General features: G+C 57.7%; 2 protein-coding genes and 1 long non-coding RNA gene across 4 annotated transcripts; 1 reads left to right on the forward strand and 2 right to left on the reverse strand.

The window, feature by feature from the left end:
- Positions 1–3410: 3410 nt before the first annotated feature.
- Positions 3411–6778, reverse strand: AQP5 (aquaporin 5). Its single transcript, XM_058742843.1, has 4 exons — positions 6162–6778; positions 4929–5093; positions 4451–4534; positions 3411–3666 (listed from the first exon to the last, which is right to left on the reverse strand). The coding sequence occupies exons 1-4, from the start codon at positions 6522–6524 to the stop codon at positions 3481–3483; spliced, it is 798 nt and encodes a 265-aa protein (XP_058598826.1). The 5' UTR covers positions 6525–6778; the 3' UTR covers positions 3411–3480.
- Positions 6779–13859: 7081 nt separating this feature from the next.
- Positions 13860–18751, reverse strand: AQP2 (aquaporin 2). 2 transcript variants are annotated; one of them, XM_058742844.1, is made up of 4 exons: positions 18392–18751; positions 15439–15603; positions 14973–15033; positions 13860–14245 (listed from the first exon to the last, which is right to left on the reverse strand). In XM_058742844.1, exons 1-4 carry the CDS (start codon positions 18749–18751, stop codon positions 13875–13877), a joined length of 957 nt encoding a protein of 318 aa, XP_058598827.1. In that variant the 3' UTR covers positions 13860–13874. The 2 variants fall into 2 exon arrangements, with proteins under 2 accessions (XP_058598827.1, XP_058598828.1); XM_058742845.1 differs by having other exon boundaries at positions 14003–14245; positions 14953–15033.
- Positions 14040–19671, forward strand: LOC131519625 (uncharacterized). Its single transcript, XR_009265723.1, has 2 exons — positions 14040–14365; positions 17895–19671. It is a non-coding gene; the product is annotated as an uncharacterized LOC131519625 (long non-coding RNA).
- The last annotated feature ends 1257 nt before the right edge of the window (positions 19672–20928 follow it).

The raw sequence follows: 20928 nt of genomic DNA on the forward strand, positions 1-20928 counted from the left end.
CAAGTGAGCCTTGTCCAGGGCTTGCTCCCACGCCAGCTCCTCCCCGGACCCCGCCAGTCCTGGGCTCTACTGCTAAGCTCTGAGGTCCCTTATGCTCAGAGGCTTTTTGCCAAGGCCCCACACCTGGCTGCCTACAGATGCCTGTCAGGTGGCCGTGTGCTTTTAGCCTCCTAGAGCCCTGTCTCTGGGCGCTCCAGCCCGCTGGGGTGGCTGTGTCTGTCAGGGAGCGGGGTGTGTATAGGTGCATGTGCACAAGGGGCAGTGTGAGCTCTGACCGAGGTCCTTTCAGCTTGGGGAATGGAGAGGGAGCAAAAGGGAGGGGACATACTGGGAGAGCAGGGAGAACGAAAGCCCTCCAGAAAGGGAAGGGTTCAAGGCAGCTTCCCTCGCGTCGTCTCACCAATCCTCCCGAATTGTGGAGGCTTCATCCACACCTGACCGAGGAAGCTGAGGCTCCGAGAGCCAACCCTCTCCTCAACCCCTCGTCCTGTCCACCCCCTAGACAGCCAGCCTTACGTCCTTTCTCTGCCTTTAAGCCCAGCCCTCCTCCGTCTCCCCATTGTGTCCCCAAGTCCACCTTCCTACCTGGTGAAAACCAGCAGCCCCTGGGCAGAGAGGGGGAGGAATCAAGGCTCTTCCCAGGTTCCATTTCTAGGTGGAGCAGAGGGTCAGGGGTGACTGAGCATGTGTGTGCTTGGGTGTGATGCACACATATGCCCCTCTGAGAACACAGGGAGCCAGGCTCCTAGATCTGGTCCTCACCAGCCCTGTGACAGAATGGAAGTGGGTTGATGTGGCTCTTTCTCTCTCTCTCTCTCTCTCTCTCTCTCTCTCACACACACACACACACACACACACACACACACACACACGGAGCAGTCAATGCCGAGAAGACACAGCCCCTTGGGTACAAGTGAAGGTCAGCGTAGACGCGCGGGGTTACTGTGTGCGTGTTCATGTGTGCGCAGGCTTCTGTGGGCTCCGGACCCAGCCGCGCGGATCACACACCAAGGAACACAGCGCCCTCTGCTGGCCAAACAGCCCGCCGCTGCAACTTGTCCGCCCAAAGGCCTTGGACCCCTCTCGTCCTCTGGCCAGGCCAGGTGGGTGCCCCACCCACCCCTGAAGATCTGTCTCCCATAGGCCCACCGTTCACCTCCTTATGCTCCCCCTAGGGCCCATCCAGAAAAGGAACGCAGGTCGCTGCGCTGGAGGGAGAGACCAGCCTCCCAGTCGTGTCTGTGCCTGTACCTGAGTCATGTGGGGACTAGAGGGGAAGGGATCCTCTCCCTTCTGCACCTCCTATCCTCCACCTCTATAGTGGACTGGGGGCAGCTGCTTCCTGGTGGCTTAGGCGACCCAGGCCCGTACCCCCATGTGGCTAGAGCCGGGACCCAGGACTTGTGTTAGAGGAAGCCTAGCAGCAGCGGATTCGGTGGACGAGGTCCCCCCCTGCTGGTCGGAGCGGGCATTTGCGGCCTGGCTCCATGGTAGGGGCCAGGGGTCGGATGAGGCAGGTGAGGGCTGGGAAGTCTGCTCCTCCTCACCCACGGTCCCTGGGGCTGCCGCTGGCCAGCCAGGGTCCATCGCTTCTCCCACCCCTTCTCAGTCCATCTCCTGGCCCTACTATCCCCTCCTCTTCCGAGGCAAAACTGAAGACCACGGGGAGAGGTGTCCATTCCAGAGAGAACCAGGAACTCGGGTTCAAACACCTGCAGGAGAGCAGAGGCCCAGAACCAGAGTGTGGCTGGGGTCCCAGATGTGTATGCGCTGGTTTCTTTTTGCATTAGTTTATTGAGCACTGACTCTGAGGTGCTTGGTCCTGTTTGCACCAGCGTTTTCCTTCCATCTACTGTCTCATTTAGTGCTCAGAACAATCTATGAGGTGGGTACAAGTATGCCCATGTTACAGATGAGGTAATTAAAACTCAGCCTGTGTTACCCAAAGTTGCAAAGCAGGATTTGAGCTCCAAGCCAGACTCCTTAACTATGACGCAGGACTGTGTCCCGAGCTGCTCATCTGCACGACTTCCACCATTTTTTCCCACAGAGAGCCGACTGGTCCCAGGAATCTCACTCCCTTCATCTTAGACCATTCCCACAGCAACCCTGTGAGGGAAGCATTTTTAAACCTTGTTTTATAGCTGAAGAGATGGAGACTCAGTGAATTTAAGGCGGCTGCCTAAAGAGTGTCAGTGACAAGGGGACAGGCCAGATAAGAGCAGAGCTACAGGCCTACTGGGGAAGATGGTGGGAACAGTGGCTGGCAGAGGCAGGAGAGAGGAGGCCCAGGAAAAGGCTGGACTGGCTGTGACTTCTGGGTATGTGTGTGGGGCGGACAGGGGTTTTTTCCCTCTGACTGCAGGCTCCCAGCATGGCACCTTTTTGGAACAGTGAGGTGTACAGAGGGGAGTCCAGGGCTGTGCCTCCTCCGTGATGACAGACCTGGTCGATCACCCCCTTGGCATCTCAAGGGGCTGCTGGCTAGTTCCCTTCTCCTCTCCCCGGCCTGGCACTCCCTGGTCCCAGTGCCAGGCCCTCCTCAAGTGGCCCAGACTTGACATAGCTGAGATGGGAGGGGCAAGCAGGCGGGTGGCTTGGTGAGGACCCCTCCTCTGCTCTCACGGCTCGCTCCTGACCTCTTGCTCTATTTCCATATTTGGTCTCTCTCCCTCACCCTCTCTCTTCCTGACCTCGTCTCTATGACTCTCTAAGCCTCCCCTGGCCTCTGCTTCCCTGTCTATCCACAGAGAACTGTGGAGATCATGGGGAGTGTAGGGGATGATGAAGAGGAGACAGGTTGTCCAGAGGGACAGAGGTGTCCCAAAGAGAGGCTCTGGGGAGAGATGAGGGAGAACATCAACATCAGTGGTTTATTGGGAAGCCCCTACCCCAAACACCAGCAGCCCTGCCCCGTGCATTCTTGAGCAGAAATAAATAAGGCAGCATTTAATGAACCGGTCTGTCTCCCTCCTAAGGCAATCTGGGGAGGGGCGGCCTTTGCTGTCCTAGGGACTAGGACCCCTCCGGTTCTTGAGGAGGGGTGGAGGAGGGTGGGGGCTTGCACACTGCAGGCCACCCTCCCCCCCCCCCTCCCCCCCCCCCCCCCCCCCCGTCTTCCTGGCCTGGCCCCGGGGCAGCCTGTAAGCTTGGTGGTACTTTCACAGTCTCTGAGGTCTGACCTCAGGGCAGCAGTCTGCCCTGTCCCAGAGAGACCCTTCCCCATCAGTCCCCAGTCCCTGGCCCCTGCCCCTGCCCGAGTCCCATCATGGGTTCCTGCTCCCATCCCTAACTGTGAAGCTGGGGGAGCCAGCACCTCCAACCCAGCCCAGAGGACCCAGCGGTGGGGGAAGGAAGCTTTGCTGTCATATATATATATATATATATATATATATATATATATATATTTTTTTTTTTTTTTTTTTTTTTTTTTTCCCCTGAGGTTCAGGGGCTGAGGGTCTGGCCCGTGCCTGACACTGGTCAGCGGGCGGTCAGCTCCATGGTCTTCTTTCGCTCCTCTCGCTGTTCCTCCCAGTCCTCCTCAGGCTCATACGTGCCCTTGACGACGGCCACGCGCTCGCTCAGGCTCAGGGAGTTGGGGAAGAGCAGGTAGAAGTAGAGGATGGCGGCCAGGATGGCCCCCACAATGGGCCCCACCCAGAAAACCTGGCGGGGGGGGGGGAAGGGCAGCATCAGGGAGCTGAGTCTCAGGCCTCAGAGACCCACGGCTCCCCCTGCAGAGGACAGACCCATGGGCCCTCAGAGAAGATGGACGTACAGAGTTCCAGACCTCCAGAGCGAGAGACTGTCTCCTGACTCAGGAACAGATACACTGATACCCTATTCTCCAGGGACAGGGACATGGACCACAGACACTCAGATCCTCAAAGGAGACAGATCCCCAGAAGGACAGCACGCCCCCCCCCCCCCCGCAACCTCACCCTAAAGAGAGACAAATGACCCTTCAGAGGAAACAGACCTATAGATCCTCGGAGAGACAACAGAACTCTCACTTCCACATAGGGAGAGAGACCCTGAAGAGAGGGAACGTGAATTCTCAGATAGATTGTCCAGAGGGACAGGCCCACAGGAGGGAAGACCCTCCCAACCCCTCAACAGGAGCAGATAAATAAAACATCAGAGAGGACAGACACACAGGTATGCCACCTTCCATGCCCCACCCCAGAAGGACAAACACAAAATCCTCAGAGATCAACACAGAGGAACAGAACTTCCCTTCCCTAGAGGGACAGACACACATAGTCCCCAAGGTACCCCGGTCCTTGTGCTGGCTGCATCCCATCCTCCTCTGTATCCTGTCCTTTCTCCAGCCACACCTCCCAGGGCCACCCCCAAGCTCTGGGCCCACAGCATCCAGACAGTCCTGGGAGCTCCTGGCCAGGTTTTCAGGCTCTCATTGCCAGGGAGCCAGGGGAGGGCCCAGACTCACCCAGTGAGCGGGGCTGAAGCGCTTCATGACCACTGCAGGGCCGAAAGAGCGGGCTGGGTTCATGGAGCAGCCAGTGAAGTAGATCTGGACAGAGAGAGGCAGGTGGTGAGGAGGGCAACATGCTTGTCCACTCTTAAAGGCCTGGTCTCTCCCAGGGTCACCCAGAAGTTCAGGGGCTCAACCAGGTCTCTGACTCAAGTCTCCTGGTTCCTAGGCTGGTGACCTCTCCCTCCACAGGTCCCTCCCTATGCGCCACTCTTTCTTCTCAAGTCCTGTGCTTGGACTTGATTTCCTGCCTCCACCCCAACTCCCACTTACTCCCATCTTTCCTCAGGCTAGAGAAGATTTGGGGGCGTCCAGCCTGGGACAGGGTACGGCCGCCCCACTCTAGGCCTTAACTGCTGGGATGTGGCGCGAGGGCCCTATTATTTGCCTGAGGGGCTCCGCACAACTCCAGCCAAGTGGCAGCATTGCTCACCCCCACGAGGTGGCCCAGTGTGACAGACAGGCCGATGGACAGGGCTGGAGAGCCCACAGGACTGGTGCGGCGGGAGTCCGTGGAGGAGAAGACGCAGAGCGCCAGCTGGAAAGTCAGAATCAGCTCCACCACCATAGCTTGACCCTGTGTTGTGTTGTTGTTGAGCTGAAAGGGGAGGGTGGGTTAGAACATCTGCCTTCTAGCTCTATGGCCAGCGGCTTGGGGGATGGCACTTTTCGCCTCCACGGACACGGACAGCCAGGGCACCTGGAAGCCAAGTCTTGCACACGGGGAGGTCATTTGCTGAAGAGATTATATACTTCGCGGGGTGTGCAAAGCTTAGGGCACAGGCCTGTGGCCGAGGAGCAGAGTGTGAGGGGAGCCTTTCTTGGACAAGGTCCTGCCAACGGTTCTGCCCAGTCCCAACCCCCACAAGCTGGCATTTACCCTCCCTCCTGTGGGCAGCTACCCAGTTTGCCGACTGCACCCCCTGCCTGCCTCCCGCCCGTGTCTGACCCGCTGCCAGTGCCAGCCTCAAACCCGTCTCTCCGGTGGGGCTGACTCACAGTTTGACAATGGTCGAGAAAATCCTCCTCTGTGTTTGATTAATGAACCCAGTTTGCATGGGACATGGGGACTGAATCTGGGACTATGGGAGGGGGTGGAGGCAGGGACCGGGAGCAGGAGCCCATATTCAACAGACCCTACGCAGTGACACCACATTAGGGGCTTCCCAAGCATGGATTCTAAATGTAATCCCCTTGGCACCTGCTGTGGTGGGTTATGACCACCCCCATGTAATGGCTGAGAAAAATGAGACCCAGAGGAGCCAGGGGCACCCAAAGCCAGGATTACAACCCATCTCTTTCTGATGGTTCCACGAAACCACTACAATAAGGAGCGGGACAGGAGCAGGGAAGGTCCCAAGGGGAAGGCAAAACTCCGGTTTGAGACACGAGAAAGCCGGAAGTTTCCGGCAAGAAAGGAGGGACAACAGGCAACAGGAGAGGCTTCCCGGGAAGAGCTGCAGGAGGGGAGTGGGCAGGGGAGGGGGGCATGAACCAGGGAGGCTGAACAGGGAAACACACCAGCCTGGAGACTCATCTTTCTGCCCTTCCTGGCAAGGGTGTAAGTGGCTCATTCTGTGGCACCCACCCTCAAGATGGGCTCTAAGGCCCTGGTCAGGAGCCCACCCCGGGGTCCCTGCCCCACCCTAGCCCCGTGGTCACTCACCGCGTTGATGGCCAGATTGCCACGGGCATTGATTGGTGCCAGCCCATAGAGGATGCCGGCCCCGGCAATGGCACCCACCAGCTGGGCCACCACATAGAAGACAGCCCGGAGCAGGGAGATCTGGTTGCCCACTAGGAGGGCCAGGGTGATGGCGGGGTTGATGTGGCCTCCGCTCACGGGTCCCAGGGCCTGGGCCAGGGTGCCTATGGCCAGGCCGAAGGCCAGCGAGATCTGCAGGATGCTGGGCAGCGCCGACGGCCACTTGAGGGCCGAGCCAAGGCCGAAGAAGACGAAGATGAGGGTGGCCAGGAACTCCGCGAACACAGCCTTGAGGAAGGCCACAGAACACACCTCTTTCTTCATGGTGGCTGCGGGGGCCTGGCGGCGGCGGCCGCGGCGGGAGACGCCCGTCGGGGCTGCGGCGCAGGGGGCGGGGGGCTGGCTCCCGGACGCGGCGCGCTCTGCGGCGCCCACTGCGTGGCTAGCGGCCTGGCACGGACCCGGCAGGGGCGCGCTATATAGAGGGCGGGCGCCCCGCGGCGGGGGGGCGCGCGCGGGGGAGCAGTGGGCGGCTCCCACGCCCGGGGCGCAGCGCGGCGCGCAAGGAGGGAACCTGGCGGCCACCGCCGGCTCGCCGCTGCCCCGGGCCCGGCGAGCCCCCGGCCCGGCGCCCGCCCCCACGCCGGGGCCGCAGCGGACCCGCCCGGGCCACGTGACCCAGGCGGCCGTGTAGACCGGCCGGGTGGCGGGGGACCCGCGCATGGTGCGCCCCGGGCGGCTCCTGCGCTCTCCTCCGCGCTGCTTGTGCCGGCTCCCTGTGAGACTTCTCCGGTTCCGGCCTCGCCGGGCCGACTGTTCTCGGGCCGTCTACCTCCGCTGGCCTTCTATCTCCGTCCTTGGTCTTCCCCTTTTCTTCTCCTCGGGTCCTGGGTCCAGCTCCTCCTTTTCCTCCTGCGACCCGGGCATCCTGACCCGGCCTCACTCCCGGCAGGGCTGGAATGATGCGATTCCCCAGAGGGCAGCTCCACTCAGCTCCCTGCCCGGCGATGGCGGGGGCGGGTGGCCGGGCTGGGCCGTGCGGGGCGGTCCGGCCGTCGTGGGCCTCTCCCTGGCCAGGCCAGGCCAGGCCAGGCTGGCTTCCCGGGTTGGAGCTGGGGCGATTTGGGAAAAGCGGGCACAGTGCCAGCCTGTCCTGCGCTCGGCAGTCCTCGACGCCCGGTAGCCCCAGGAGGCGCCCTCTCCTGGGCAGCCCTGCCAGCCCCTCCGGGGGTGCAGAACTCGGGATTCCAGTGAGTCCCGAAGAGGGTGGCGGCTGGGAGTTCACTTTGTCCACGGGACGGGAGGGAGCATGACCGGCTTCGGTTTTGTTTTGGGTCAGAGACGAGCCCCTGGAACTAGGGGTGGGGGGTGCTGGCGCACCACCGACCTCCTGCACCTGGTCTTGGCCTCTCCTGCCTTCCTCCTGGAGTCCCCTACTCTGGATCCCAGGTTTTCCCTCTCCTCCTCTGCTGCTCACCTCCTCCTTTCTGTCTTCTTGGTCTTCTCTTCCTTCAAACCCTCACTCAGTCTTGATTCCTCTCCCTCTTGCAATCTCTGCTCCACTCTTTTTCTCCTTCGGTCTCTCCCTCCAAAACCTGTCTCTCTCTTTCAGACTTCTTGTCTGTCTCTTCAGTCTCTCCACCTGCCCTTCTCCCTCTGGCAGTGTCTTCCTCTCTCCGTCTGTGTCTCAGTCTGCCTCATGATCTCTTTGTCCCTGTGTCTCGTTTGAGTCTCTGCCTCTTAGGCTCTCTCTCTGTCTTTCTCCTTCCAGTTTTCCTTCTTTCCCCCTTCTTCTTTCCTTTTACAGTCTTAGCCTTAGGCTCTGGCTCAGTCTCTCTTCACCTCTGTTTCTATCTCTTCTGTTTCATTTTCCTTTGCCTTTTAATTTGTGACTTTCTTTGTTTCTGTCTCTACCTCAATTTCCATGTCCATCTCTGTTACATGTGGTCTTTTCCAGCCCTCTCATCCCTGGACTGGGTGACACTTTCTTCCAGCTCCCACCCCCCTCCTCCTGTCCTTCTCCCTTCTCCCTGAGCTCCCAGCTGCTCTCCACCGGCCCTCTCGCCCCTCCCTCTTCCCAGTCTCGGGTTAGGCACGTAGGGAATGAGGCTGGAGGGCCCTCCAGGGTTTGGAGGAGGGGCAAGGGCCCACCCCCAGGATCCCTGGAGAGGAGTTCCACTAAAGACTCCACCATCTGCTACTACCAGGCGTCCTTGGGAAGTACTCAGCCCAGTGCCCGGTACTGAGTAAGGCTCAGTAGAGTTTCCTCATGTTGTGTGTGTATGTGACTATAATCTTCCAAGTCCCCCGAGGGCTCCATGTGGAGCTATGCAGAGGGTGCAGCAGAAGGAGAAAACAGGTACCCTTCTGGTAGTCTGTCCAGAGGGGACGAGGGGGAGGGGCCCGGAGGAAAGCCAAAGACCTGGAGGAGCGGGCTCTGGGCTCCGTGGCAGCTAAGAGGCCAAAGAAAACAGGGACCAAAGAAACCCCGCTATTGTTCCTCCTCAGTTCCGTGTTTCCTCCCAGAGCAGCTCCTCCTCCACTTCTCTCCTCTGAAGGCAGAGGTCTGTCTGTCCTTTCTGCCATGGGTCCTGGAGCCCTGCCCCTGGAAGAGCATAGCAGCTGTGCCCTGGATTTTCACCTGGGTTTGGGGCTGAGGGCAGGCCTGTCCCAGACTGGAAAAATGACCCTGATGACCCCCCACCCCCCACCCCCACCCCAGGCCTCAGAGGGCACAGCTGGTCACGTTTCCAAGGCCTGTGCCTGAGGTCCGTCCGTCTCTCTCCAAACATCAGGGTTGCTCTGTTCCAAGGTTGTCACGAGAAACTACTCTAGCTACTAGGTCCTGGAATTGTCTTTGCCCTGAGAACTTGGGCCCTGCCTTGCCAGCCCCAGAGGAATGCTTTCCGCGACCTCTCTGGGCTGGGAAGTAGATCTCCCCGTGTGCGGCAGGGAGAGTTAGAATCTCTCAGGGAGAGCCCCCTTCCCTCCTCTCCCTATATAGGGACCCCTGTATTCCCTGGAACAGGTAGAAATGGTAAGGTAACTGGCAGCAGATATGCCCCTGGGGCCCCACCCACTCCCCAGCGTTGAGAAGAATCATTCATTCATTCCACAAGGGCTTACTGAGCAGTCGCTGTTTACCAGGCACTGCTCTAAGCACTGGGGATATAGCCAAGAGCTAGCAGACTACCTGACTGCCTGGGGGAGCGAACATTCTAGTGAAAGGAGACAGAGGATAAACAATGGACACATGTAAATTAGATAGTGTGATAGAATCTGGTAAGTGCTATGGAAGCACAGAATATGGTAAGGGGGCTGGGCAGGCTGGGATGGGAGTGAAGGTTTCTTGAAATTTTCAGTGGGGTGTCAGTGTAGGTCTTATTGAGAGGCTGACATCTGAGCAAGCACTTGAAAGAGGAGAGGGGGAGATCCAGGCATATATCTGGGAGAAGAACATTCCAAGCAGAGGGAACAGCCAGGGTTACTGGAGCAGAGAGAACACCGGAAGAGCATAAGGAGGTGAAGACAGAGATGGCGGAGGGGGGGCAGACCCGTGCACCACCAAAAGGCCTGCAGGCTTCACTGGAGAGAAGGAAGAAGTCACTGAGCTGAGGACTGGTATGGTCTGACAAAGTGGGTTTTTTTTTTTTTTTTTTTTTTTTAATGTTTATTTCTAAGAGAGAGAGAGGGAGCAGGGGAGGGGCAGAGAGAGAGGGAGGGAGACAAAGGACCTGAAGCAGGCTTTGCATCGTCAGTGCAGAGTCCCGTGTGGGGCTCGAACTCACGAACTGTGAGATCATGACCTGAGCTGAAGTCGGACGCCTAGCTGACTGAGCCACCCAGGTGGTCTGACAAAGTTTTTTAACTTTTTTTTTTTTTTTTTTTTTTAACAGCAACTCCTTTGCTGTTGTGTTGAGAAGAGACCAGAGGGACAGGAATAAAAGCAGGTAGGCTCCTATCCAGGGAGAGGTGACAGTGCCCTGGATCTGAGTGGAGGTACTGAAGGCAAGTGATGGGATTCTGGATCCCTCAAAAAGGCAGCACTGACTGGAACCCCTGATGGAGCCTGTGTGGCATATGAGAACAAGGAGTCAAGGTGACTGGAGCTTTTTGGCCTGTGCAGCTCAAAGACAGAGATGTATCCGTTGAGATGGGGAGGATGGTGAGAGGAGCAGGTCTGGGGAGCAGAGCAGGTCAGTTTCGGACATGTTGAGTATTAGGTGTTGTCCCAGACCATGGAGCTCCCTGTCCTGACTTTCTGACACGGTGCTACAGCCAGCACGAGGGGACCAAAGGGGACCGTTCTTTGCTCTCTCTGAAGGATACACAGTTTGCCCATATCTCGGTGCTCTTTCCATGGTGCCACCTGGGTCACAAAGCCCAGGGTGCCCATTTTGGCCAGGTTGGCTGTGGGAATTTGCCACCACAGGCTACCTTAGTTGAGTTGCTTATTCAGCATTGAAATTCCTTCTGGACCATGCCTAACAGCAGCTCTGGGGAGCTCATGACACGTGAGAGACGCCAGTCTGTCTTCTGGCACTTTGGACGATATTGACCATTTCTAAGTTGTGGAAGAAATAGCACTTATTGGCAAATGAGCATTTATTGAGTGCTTACTATTTACAGCGCACTGTGCCAGACAAGACAGAGGAAGGAAGATAGATAGGAGAATACCATCCAAGAGCCGGAAGGAGCCCTGCCCCCAAAGGGCTTACAGTCTTGCCTGGGAGGCACTGCATATATACAGAATCACAGCTTAAAGATACAAGACAACGTCAAGGCAACATTTTGCAGGCACAAAGTGAGGAGGTGGGAATGGGTGCTTCTGGGACCTGGTGGTCAGCCACCTTTTCCCTTTAGCTCAAAGCCCTCTCTGTCCCCAGCTCAAGGACCTGGAAGCCTAGCCACCTGCCTCCATGGTGCCCTGCCTCTGTCTGGTTCTGAGTGTGTCTGACCTCCATCCTCCTCCGGCCTGGGAGCTTTTCAAGGGCAGAAACCAGCCTGGTGTTCTTTGTCCTTTACTCCCTACCCTGCTGTGGCCGTCCCCAAGAGATCGTGTCCATCACAAGACAGAGGGCTGGGCTTGGACAGGCTCAGGGGCTCCCAAGAGGGAACCAGGACTTGCCTCAGACCAGACCTGGTCTCCTGTGAGTTCTGCAGGGACAGACCATGGGCTTTTGAATAAGAAGGCCTGAGCTCAAGCCTTGGCTCCACTACATTCAGCTGTGTGACTTTAGACCAGTCTCTGAAATGCGGTTCCTTAATCTATAGAATGGGAAGAACGATATTTGTTCCGCCTGTCTCACAGGGTTGGGAGATAATCACAGGAGATGATAGGGATTGTGCCGGAAATGTTAAAAGCCCGTGTAGCTGGAAGTCATTGTCCTTCTCTAACCCACCTGAAGTTTTAAGAGGAATAGATGAGCCAGTGCATATAAAACACCCAACAAACTGGTTGGGACACAGGAGATGGTCAGTTGGCATCGGGTCCCCTCCATCCTCATCACTTTGAGTCCTGCTTTGACCTCTGACCTTAGTGACCCCGATCTGAGCAATCAGGACAGGAATTTGTGGGGATGTCACATCTGGCTCTAGGGGAGGTGCAATCCAGGAAGTGGAATAGACATAGAAATTCTTGGCAACTTCCGGGGGGATCTGCTGGGGTGAGGTAGAGTGGGGATGAGGTGCCCGAGACACGTTCAGGCTTGGCTCACAGCTCAGTGCCTTACTGCCTTTGAATGTCCAGAGCAAGGACACTCAGCTACCACGAGTACAGCCCTGGAGGTTAGCTCTTTAGTCTCTGATATAACCCCTCCCCTGGTAGTGAGTAGTGAGCCAGGTGGCTGTCACCAGCTATCTGGGGTTTGGAACAATCATCTTCATAGCACCTGTGGCCCAGGGCAGCCTTTTTGTGACCCCAAAGGGAGCTTTGGTCGAGGAAAAGAGAAAGAAAAGCATAGATGAGGATGTGGTCACAGTCACACAGATGTTCCTCATACCCAGTCCATCTCAGAAGGGAGTGGAGGTCAGGAAGGGGCTGGAGACTCTGGTGCACAGTGGGTGCTTGGTGCCCTGTGGGACAGACACAGATAAAAGCCTTGAAAGCATGGAGGCAACAGTGCATGGAAAAGGGGGCTGAAGATGCGACTCTTAGTTTAGCTTTGCAGCAGGCTGGAGAGGGAGGGAGAGAATGGATGGACTGAGTGGTGGAAGGAAGAAAATGGGAGAACAGGCAGGGGGTGCTCAGGGTCAGGAGAGGTTAAGAGGCTGGACGGGGAGGGGGCCAGCCCCAAGCCCACCTCCTTCTGCCTGGGCTCCCAGGGCTTTCCTTGGCACTGACCGCCAACTAAAGAAGGTAAAAGAGGCCAAGGATCGGGCCCCTTCCGTATTCTCCCCGCAGGAAGCGGAAATAATGAAATAATCTCAATAATGCGTGCTAATGGTATGAGGAATTACAGTTCACACAGCATCTTTACATGCATCATCTCACTTAATCCCAGTTAATCTCATTTGAGAACCATTGCACTGGCCTGGAAATTTAGAAGCCCAGGCTCTAGACACAGACCCACCTCTGCCTGGACAGGTCATTTCCCTTCCGTGGTCCTGTCAGTGCTAGGCTGCTCTCCTCCCAGTAACTGTCCTATGGTGGAAACTTAAGCGGGGGAAGAGAAGAGAGGTTCCTGGGGAGGAAGAGCAGTGCCTGGGGAGGGCGCCTGTGATCTGGGGCCTGAATGCCTTGCCCAGCCAGCCATCGAGGAGTGAGAGCATGCTGGGAGAGAGGGCTCACTTGCGAAACAGTGTCTCCTTTCACCAAGTGTCTGGTTGCAAATCTCCTCTCCCCAAGACAAAGGCCAGGGGCCCACAGAGGGCTTTTGTTTTCTCTGCCACAGGCTAATCTCCGGGGCTGGAGACCCCTGGAGACGGGGGTCTCATGCACGCATGTGGGGGATGTACACACACATACAGGCATGCGCACACATACGCCCGCTTCCTTCTCCGAAGAGGTCTTCCCTCGGGCCATCCTTGGCCACCCAACCCTGCCTTTTTCCAGAGGCCACTTCTAGGGGAGCCATTCTCTGGTTGATATTTCTCTGTCTCTAGCAGTGGATGTTGGCAAATCTTGGGGCCCAGCGCTGCAGCCCAGGGGAATTTTCCACGAGAGGCAGGGTAGGGGTTGGCAACCAGGGCCCTCCCCTCCCTTCAGCCCTCTTACAGTGGCCTCTGGACCTTCCCCTTCCCCTCTCCTGGGGAGCACTCTCTTAGAGCTCCTGCAGGTGATCAGACTGCAGAAGAAGTGGATTTATTGTGGGTGGGGGAGGAAGGGGTCCAGAGGGGAGTGAGAGGTTGCCACCCAGTACACTTGCACCAACACAGGCACAGCCGCTCACACTCAGGAGCGTGCACAACCGTGCACTTGGGGACAGAGAGGCACTCACACTTGCCCACTAGCAAGACCTGACGCGCCATTCCCAGACCCGCCTCCCCAGCAGTACCCGTGTCGGCCCTTCCACAGCCTCCCTTTGCCTGCCGGCCTTCCGTCCCCAAGCGTCCAGCTCCCTGCAAGGGGCCAGAGGTCGACTACTCGCTGCCTGCAGCCTGGGGACAGGCGTCGGGCGGGGGGTGGGGGGGGGGGGGTGGGGGGGGGGGGAGGGGGAGGAAGGGCTGCCGGGCTCACCGCCACCCCGCAGCCCCGGCAGCGGCTGCTCGGTACCGGGGCCGGCTGCGGACCTGGGGAGAGGAGGGGCGGGGCGGGGCGGGCGGTCCGCAGGCAGTCATTCGGCGCTCCCCCGAGCCGGGGGCGGGGGTGCCTCGGGGCCGGGCGGGCGGCGCGCTCAGGCCTTGCTGCCCCGCGGGAGGCTCTGCGGCGAGTGCAGCTCCACCGACTGCCGCCGCCGCACCTCGCGCTCCTCCCAGTCGGCGTCGGGCTCCAGCCCCTTGAGCACGGCCAGGCGCTCCGCCAGGCTCTTGGCCGGCGGGAACAGGACGTAGTTGTAGAGCAGGGAGCCCAGGATGGCGCCCACCAGGGGTCCGATCCAGAAGACCTGGGGCGGGCAGAGAGGACGGTCGGCGCGGGGGACAGTGGGCACGGTGGGGCCGAGCCCCGACTCCGCCGCGCCCTTCAGCCTCGAGACGCGCTCCCCACCCTAACTTCGTGTTGAAAGGTGTGTGTGTTGGGGGGGTGTCTCCCGCGCGATTAATGCAGTCATCGGCGGATTGGCTTGGTAATGACAGCTGCAGCTGTTGGGGAGGACGGCTCAGGGGGAGGTTCGAGGTGCGAATTCCAAGCGGACTGTGTGTGCCTCAGTTTCCATGCATGGTAAGAATGCCTACCTCCTAGGGTGGCCGTGAAAACTAGAGCAGTTAGTATTTGCAAAGCACCTAGAACGAGGCCTGGCACATAATAGCCCTAGGTAAGCCTAAATAATAAAAATACACATGTGTAGCTGGTATCAGTATGACCACTTGTGGAGCTTGCGGTGCCCTGTGCGGAGCTGTTTCACACCTCACTTAAGTAACTTCGCTTAACTCTTCCCAAAAGCCTATGAGGTTAACAACTGCTGCTATCCTCACCTGCAGATGTGGAAACTAAGTCTTGGGCATCACACCGGAGGGAGGAACCCACTGCTCCCCGGGGAGGAGGGGAGGCGTGCCAAGGGTTTACTGAGCTGTGAGCCCACTCTATTCCAGCCCTCGCTGAGATGGGGTTCTTCGGGAAAGGGAAGGCAGGGAGGGAGGTTTCGGCCATTACCCAGTGGTCATCAAACTTGCCGGTGACAACAGCAGGAGCCAGGGAGCGGGCAGGATTCATGGAGCAGCCAGTATAGTAGATCTAGAATGGGAGGGGGGGGGGTCAGAGAAGAAAGGAAAGGGAGAGGATGGGGGTGGTGCGGGGAGTCCTTGCGCCCCTCTGCAGTACTTGGCCTCCGTCGAAAGGGACCCCCCCCCCCTCGGGATGGGCAATTAGTCCATGTATTTACAGAGCTCCGTATTCATTGGAGACCAGAGTGAGACCTGTTCCTTTGGGGTGTCTGGGAGTCAAAGCTTCTGAGATGTGGCCACGTGCCCGTCCCTCTGGGGAGTTCTGTGTATCAGTCCCTCTGGGGGGTCTTTGTGTCTGTCACTTTGGGGGGGTTCTGTGTGTCTATCTCCAGAGTGGTCTGTGTGTCTGCTTCTTTGGGGGAAGGTCTATATGTCTGTCCCTCCAGGGAGGCTGGAAGCAGTGGCCATGACCTACCCCAAGGAGGTGGCCCAGGGTCACAGAGAAACCGATGGAGAGGGCAGGCGTGCCCAGGTTGTCTCCGCGACGCTCGTCTGTGGAAGCAAAGATGCAGAGCACCAACTGCAGGGTCAGGAAAAGCTCCACGGTAACGGCCTGGCCAGCTGTCGTGTTGTTGTTGAGCTGGGGAAAGAGAGGGGGGAAGGGAGTGCTGAGCAGGCTCCCCACTCTGGCTCCCCCCTCCTCCTGCCCATCTGCAGTTGAGGCTCCAGAGAGGCTTCTGGGCTGGGGCTGGAACACCTGGGCTTATCAGCCACCTTAGCCCAAATGAATGATGGCTTTTTCCTGGACTGTGGCCCAAAGGCAGGGGGATGGATCCCAGGAAGGCTTGTGGTCCCCAGGCCAGAGGTAGAAAACTGACTCCATACCCATTGGACTTAGGGGCTGTGGTCGTGTGCCTGATGTGAGAGGAAAGGGATGCTGAGGTCTAGAATTTGTTTCCTGAACAACAGGGAAGAGGTTTTGACTGCAGTGGGAAGCTTTAGGGCAGGTAACAGAAGGGCCTTCCTTGCTCTCTAGGCCATTAAGATACTGGTGTAACAAGAGGCCTGTCGTCTTTCTTCCTGCACAGGGCCCCCAGCAAGGGTCTTGGGACTTGGGTCTGGGGATGGTCCTAGGGCATCCCCTCACCCCGTGAGCCCAGGGTACAACCCTTTCCTTTAACCTTGCCTGTTCCCCTTGATCTTGCCTGCTTCATACTGCGTTTCAGACCTCAGTTTTGCCCCGTGGATTTGTTTCCTGCACATTCTGTGGAGGGTGGGGTGGGGGCGCTGGTGCCCTATACTATGATGCCTCCACACCCATGTGGGGAGCCCACGGTCCCAGTAGACCCTGCCTTGGGTAATGAGAGAACTTGGGGCTGAGCAAAGAGGCAATTTCATAACCGGGCCGCACCCAGCACTGGATTTCTCCCTTGGTTTCGTCATCCTGTCCTACACCCTGCCTTAGAGCACTGGGCACTGCACCTGTTGGCACTGTGACAGCTCTTAGCTCCCACGCTCCCTCTCCAGGCCCTGAACCTCCACCCCTGGGCCCTAGCCATTGGGCCGGCCCCCTTGGGTCTCTAGGGTCTAACCTCAGTCCCCCCTGTGTCGTCCAATGTTAGAGCCTCTAGTGGGGGCCAGCGAAAAGAGCTTCAAAGGCAGATACTTTGGATGCCTGTAACTTGCCATAGGACTCTACTTCCTTCAGCCTCAGTTCATCCTTCTGTCAAATGGGATAACAAAACAGATGCTGGAAGACTGTGCGAGGACTGGAAATGACAAGGGCAGAGCCCCAGCCCCATTCTCGCTGTTAAATGGCTTTTCTGAGGGAGAGGTGTGGACGTGGATTTGGTGTCAGACGGCTCTGTGTCCACTTGCAGGTGCTGACACTAGCTAGTTCTGTGATTTGAGTCACTGAATGCTGAGCCTCAGCTTACTAATTGGGGTAGAGGTATCACAGAATTCATTTTACAGCGTTGTACCAAGAGGTAGGTGATATCCGGCCTGGCACAGGAGAGGTTCACATCAGTGATGTCTTCCTGGTGGCTAGCTGGCCTTTCCAGTGACCTCCGAGGACACCTGGAACAGCCTTGGGGGTCACCTAGCTCTCTAGCCTGAGGCCGACCCAGCCCCACTGCTGCCCCATTCCAGCCAGGCAGGGTTCGCCCTAGTTCCTCAAGATGTTAATGCTGAGCGGTGACTTGGGGGATCCTCCCCAGACCTTTTCTCATCCCTGAGACCCCAGCCTCATCATATTTTCCATTTTGAAAAAGAAAGAAATTCCCCAACTGGGACACCTCTTCCCCTTGCATGAGAAGGGGCCACCTGTGCAAAGGAGGCGGTGGCCACGGAGACTGTGGAGGACCCTTCGGAGACATCAGAGCTTTTATCCAGTGGCCCAGGGATAGAGCAGGCCAAGAAAGGCAAGAGATTGAGGCACGAAAGAGGCACTTGCTGCCCTGGCTGGGGATGGGGGGGGTGCGTGGAGCAACAAGTGTATTGAGGGGACATAGACTATGTCCCCCCCACCTGTGGCCTCAGGTGCCGGGGCGCTGAACAGACCTAGGAGAGGTGGAGGGCGGGAACGTGGAGGGGGAGGGATTGTGGCTTCCCTCTGAGCTCCCCAAGTGCCTAAGGTGTCCAAATAACCACTGTTCGTGTAATCAGCAGTTAGTCACGGGCTCTGGGGACCTCCTCCAGGGTCTGGAGAGACCTTGCCCCTTCAGCCTTCCCTTGACTTCTGTACTTTCCCTGGTACTGACAAACTTTTGGCCCACCTTTTCCTTCTCTGAGCCTCAGTTTCCCTGTTTGCTAAACAAGTCTTAGCTGATGGCTCAGTCTGGGTTTGAAGGCTGGCTCTGGCACTCCCCCCTTTCTGAACCTCGGTTTCCACATCTTTAAGCCACAGATGTACGCATCCCTACCTTGCAGGGCTGTTGTGAGGTGTCACCATGTAGCCTGTGAGGAGTACCTGCCGTGAAGTTCACGCACGGTAGATGCCGAAGAAACATTGGGTCCTTCTTCCCTCAAGAAGACCCTTGGGACTAGCGCTCCGAGGTTCCTCCCGGTTCAGAAAGCAGAGCCGCTTTGGGACCTCGTCTTCTGCTGAGTTCTAGCCCAGCCCTCACTGTATTGCAGGCATCGAGTCAACAGAAACCCTGATGCTCTCTTCCTCGGTGAGGCTCGGGGCAGAAGGTGCCGGCAGACCCTGCCTGTATCCTGCCTCTGCTCTGAACTTACTGCTCCTTCCACCCTGACTCCCTTATGACACCAGTGTTCCTGGCTCCAGCATCTCTCCCTCCCTCCCTCCATCTCTCTCTCATCCCCACCCAGACCTTCACCCAGATCTGGTCCCTCCCATCTCACCCTGTACGAGGGACTCCCCAGGGTCTGCCCCTTACAGAAGGGGTGAAGTTCTGGCTACTCACTGCATTAACAGCCAGGTCCCCTCGGATGTCTGGTGGCGTAATCTCATGGAGCAGAGCAGCCCCTGCCACAGCCCCCAGCAGCTGGGCGGCCACGTAGAAGGCAGCTCGGAGAAAGGAGACGTGGCAGCCTACTAGGCAGGCCACAGTCACGGCAGGATTGATGTGAGCCCCACTGACGTGGCCCAGAGCCTGCACCAGGGTGCCGATACCCAGGCCGAAGGCCATGGCGATCTGCAGCACAGAGGGCAGAGCCTTTGGCCAGTTGAGGGCTGAGCCGAGGCCAAAGAAGACGAAGAGGAGTGTGGCCAGGAACTCTGCAAACACCGCCCTGGAGAAGGCTATGGACCGGAGTTCCCACATGCTGTGAGGCCTTCCGGGGGGCTGGCCCAGCAGTCGGAGTGGAAGGAAGCTTGTGGAGTGCTCTCTCGCGTGCTTTCCCTCTCTTGCTCACTCTCTTGCTCCCTCAGGGTCTCTGGGGAGGCTGGGCTGTGGGCATTTATAGGGTTCTTCCATCCTGGATTCGGACACGTGAGGTAGAGGTGGAGTTTGGGCCATTACCTTGTCTCTGCTGTGGCTGCCTCCTGCCCCCACTCCCCACCCCTGCCCACCCGCATGCCTATCACCCCATCTTGGCCTTCACAGCTGAATAATGTTCCCCATTAATGAGCTCTAGATAAGGCCTGACGTCCCCTGGTTTTTCCGTGTTTGTTCCCTGGTTACCCCAGGGCTCCTGCCCCAGGGCCTCCCCTACCCCCACTGGGTCTGTGAATGGGGATTCTCTCAGGGGCTTGTGCCAAACCCCCTCCCTCTAACCCAAACTGTTGGTCAAGGCAGGGACAACGCCTCTCCCAAAACTGACCATGAGAGAGGATGTCAGTGCTACCCCTTCTCGTGATTGGGAAGTCCTTCCTGTCGTTAACCTCCAATTATTCCCTCTTGAAGGGGATGGAAAACAACTGGTTGGCTTGTGACATGAACCTTCCAAGGCATAAAGGTTTTGTCTCTTCTGTGCTCGCTTTCTTGCAGTCAATTACCCGTAAGTCATTAAGCTTTACCTGCTCCCCGGAACCCCAGCCAAAGAGCAGCTCCCATAGCCTAGAGGAAGGGAGTGGTTTCAGTGTCATTGGGACCCTGGCCCTGGGGACTGGGGTCAACCTGGGGTTGACCGAGGAAGCTTTGGGCTTCCGTTCCAGCATCACCCTGCCCCATCTCTGTGATTTACCCTTTCTTGTCCATCTCTGTGAACAAGGGGTAATAAACTTACACGGGGTTGGGGTTTGGATTAAGTGAAATAATGTGAAGTGCTCAGAGCTGCCCTGGCCCACGGTAAGCTGTTAGTGAATATCAGCTATTATTCAGAGCATTATTTAGACTCTGAGGAGGAGAACAGGTCTCCCAAAACTCACATGGCAGGGTCCCAGAAGCTGTGACAGGTTGTAGGCACCCCCTGGAGCTCAGAGCCACCCAAGCCACACGGGCAGGACGTTTCTGTGGGCAGTGAGCTGTGCAGGCTCAGGGAGGCTGCAATGATCGATAAGCGACTCTTCGGCTTCGGTGCCCACTCAACCCAGCATCTGGGCAATGCCACCTCCCACCGTCACTGCTGCTCTGGCCTGGGATCTAGGAGACTTTTAGGTCTGGGCGTCCCTAGGGCCCACTCCCCTGCTCTTCCCTAATCCCTCTGGCCCTGCTCCCTCTGCTGGGGACCCAAAGGCAGGGTCAGGCTCAGAGTGCTGTTAGGAAGACTGGCTCCGGACCCTGCTCTACTTCCCGTCCAGAGGGTCCCCAGGCAGGTCACAGTCCCAGGAACAGAAGTCTGGGAGGGATTGGAGATGCAGGCTGGAGCCCCTTAGATGGACCATGCACCCCTTCTGGTCTCTCCTCTTTGGTCGAGGTGTTTATGATCTTGAGGGACAGAGAGAAGGAGTGGCCTGATGACCCTTGATTCTGGGCAGGACCTCCCCTCATTTAATCAAGTGATAATCTCTTCCCTCCCCAGAAATTCAGAAGAGGTGCATTTCTCTCTGTAAACCCATTAATTCCCAACCAAATTTGTGTATGTGTGGGTATACATGTGTGTGTGTTTATATGTGTGTGTATGCATATCCATGTGCATATCCGTGTATATATGTACACGTGTGTAGGTGTGTGTATGTATTTATGTGTGCATGTGTGTATGCATGTACGTGTGTGTACATGTATGTAGGTATTGTGTGTGTGTGTGTGTGTGTGTGTGTGTGCATGTGTGGCCATTCAGTCACAGTCATAAATTTGGAAACCAATGGGATCGTGGAGGTCATCTAGCCTATGGATCTCACTTTACACATTAGAACCTGAAGTCCAGAGAGACTGAGACTTGCTCCCGTTCTGGTCTGGGCCCAAGACTGGGCGCCAACCACGACTAGGCTACTTGTGCAGTGCATTCCTTGTGAGCTGGGGAGGGGGACGGTGTTCCTGTCAAAGCCGGGGGGGGGGGGGGGAGGGGTTCAAGCTGTGGTTCCTGGTGGGCAGCGGACCTCCCCCAGGGGAGGGCTGCA

This window comes from Neofelis nebulosa, chromosome 8 (assembly GCF_028018385.1).
Source record: "Neofelis nebulosa isolate mNeoNeb1 chromosome 8, mNeoNeb1.pri, whole genome shotgun sequence".
Classification (NCBI taxonomy): domain Eukaryota; kingdom Metazoa; phylum Chordata; class Mammalia; order Carnivora; family Felidae; genus Neofelis; species Neofelis nebulosa.

Excerpts from the sequence above, each read along its gene's own strand:
- AQP2 (XM_058742844.1), bottom strand. The coding sequence starts at position 18,751 with ATGTGGGAACTCCGGTCCATAGCCTTCTCCAGGGCGGTGTTTGCAGAG. Across the intron at positions 15,604-18,391 it reads GGGACCTGGCTGTTAATGCA|CTCAACAACAACACGACAGC; the intron begins GTGAGTAGCCAG and ends CTCTTTCCCCAG. Across the intron at positions 15,034-15,438 it reads CCCTGGGCCACCTCCTTGGG|ATCTACTATACTGGCTGCTC; the intron begins GTAGGTCATGGC and ends CTCCCATTCTAG.
- AQP5 (XM_058742843.1), bottom strand. The coding sequence starts at position 6,524 with ATGAAGAAAGAGGTGTGTTCTGTGGCCTTCCTCAAGGCTGTGTTCGCG. Across the intron at positions 4,535-4,928 it reads CACTGGGCCACCTCGTGGGG|ATCTACTTCACTGGCTGCTC; the intron begins GTGAGCAATGCT and ends CTCTCTGTCCAG. Across the intron at positions 3,667-4,450 it reads GCTTCAGCCCCGCTCACTGG|GTTTTCTGGGTGGGGCCCAT; the intron begins GTGAGTCTGGGC and ends CCCCCCCGCCAG.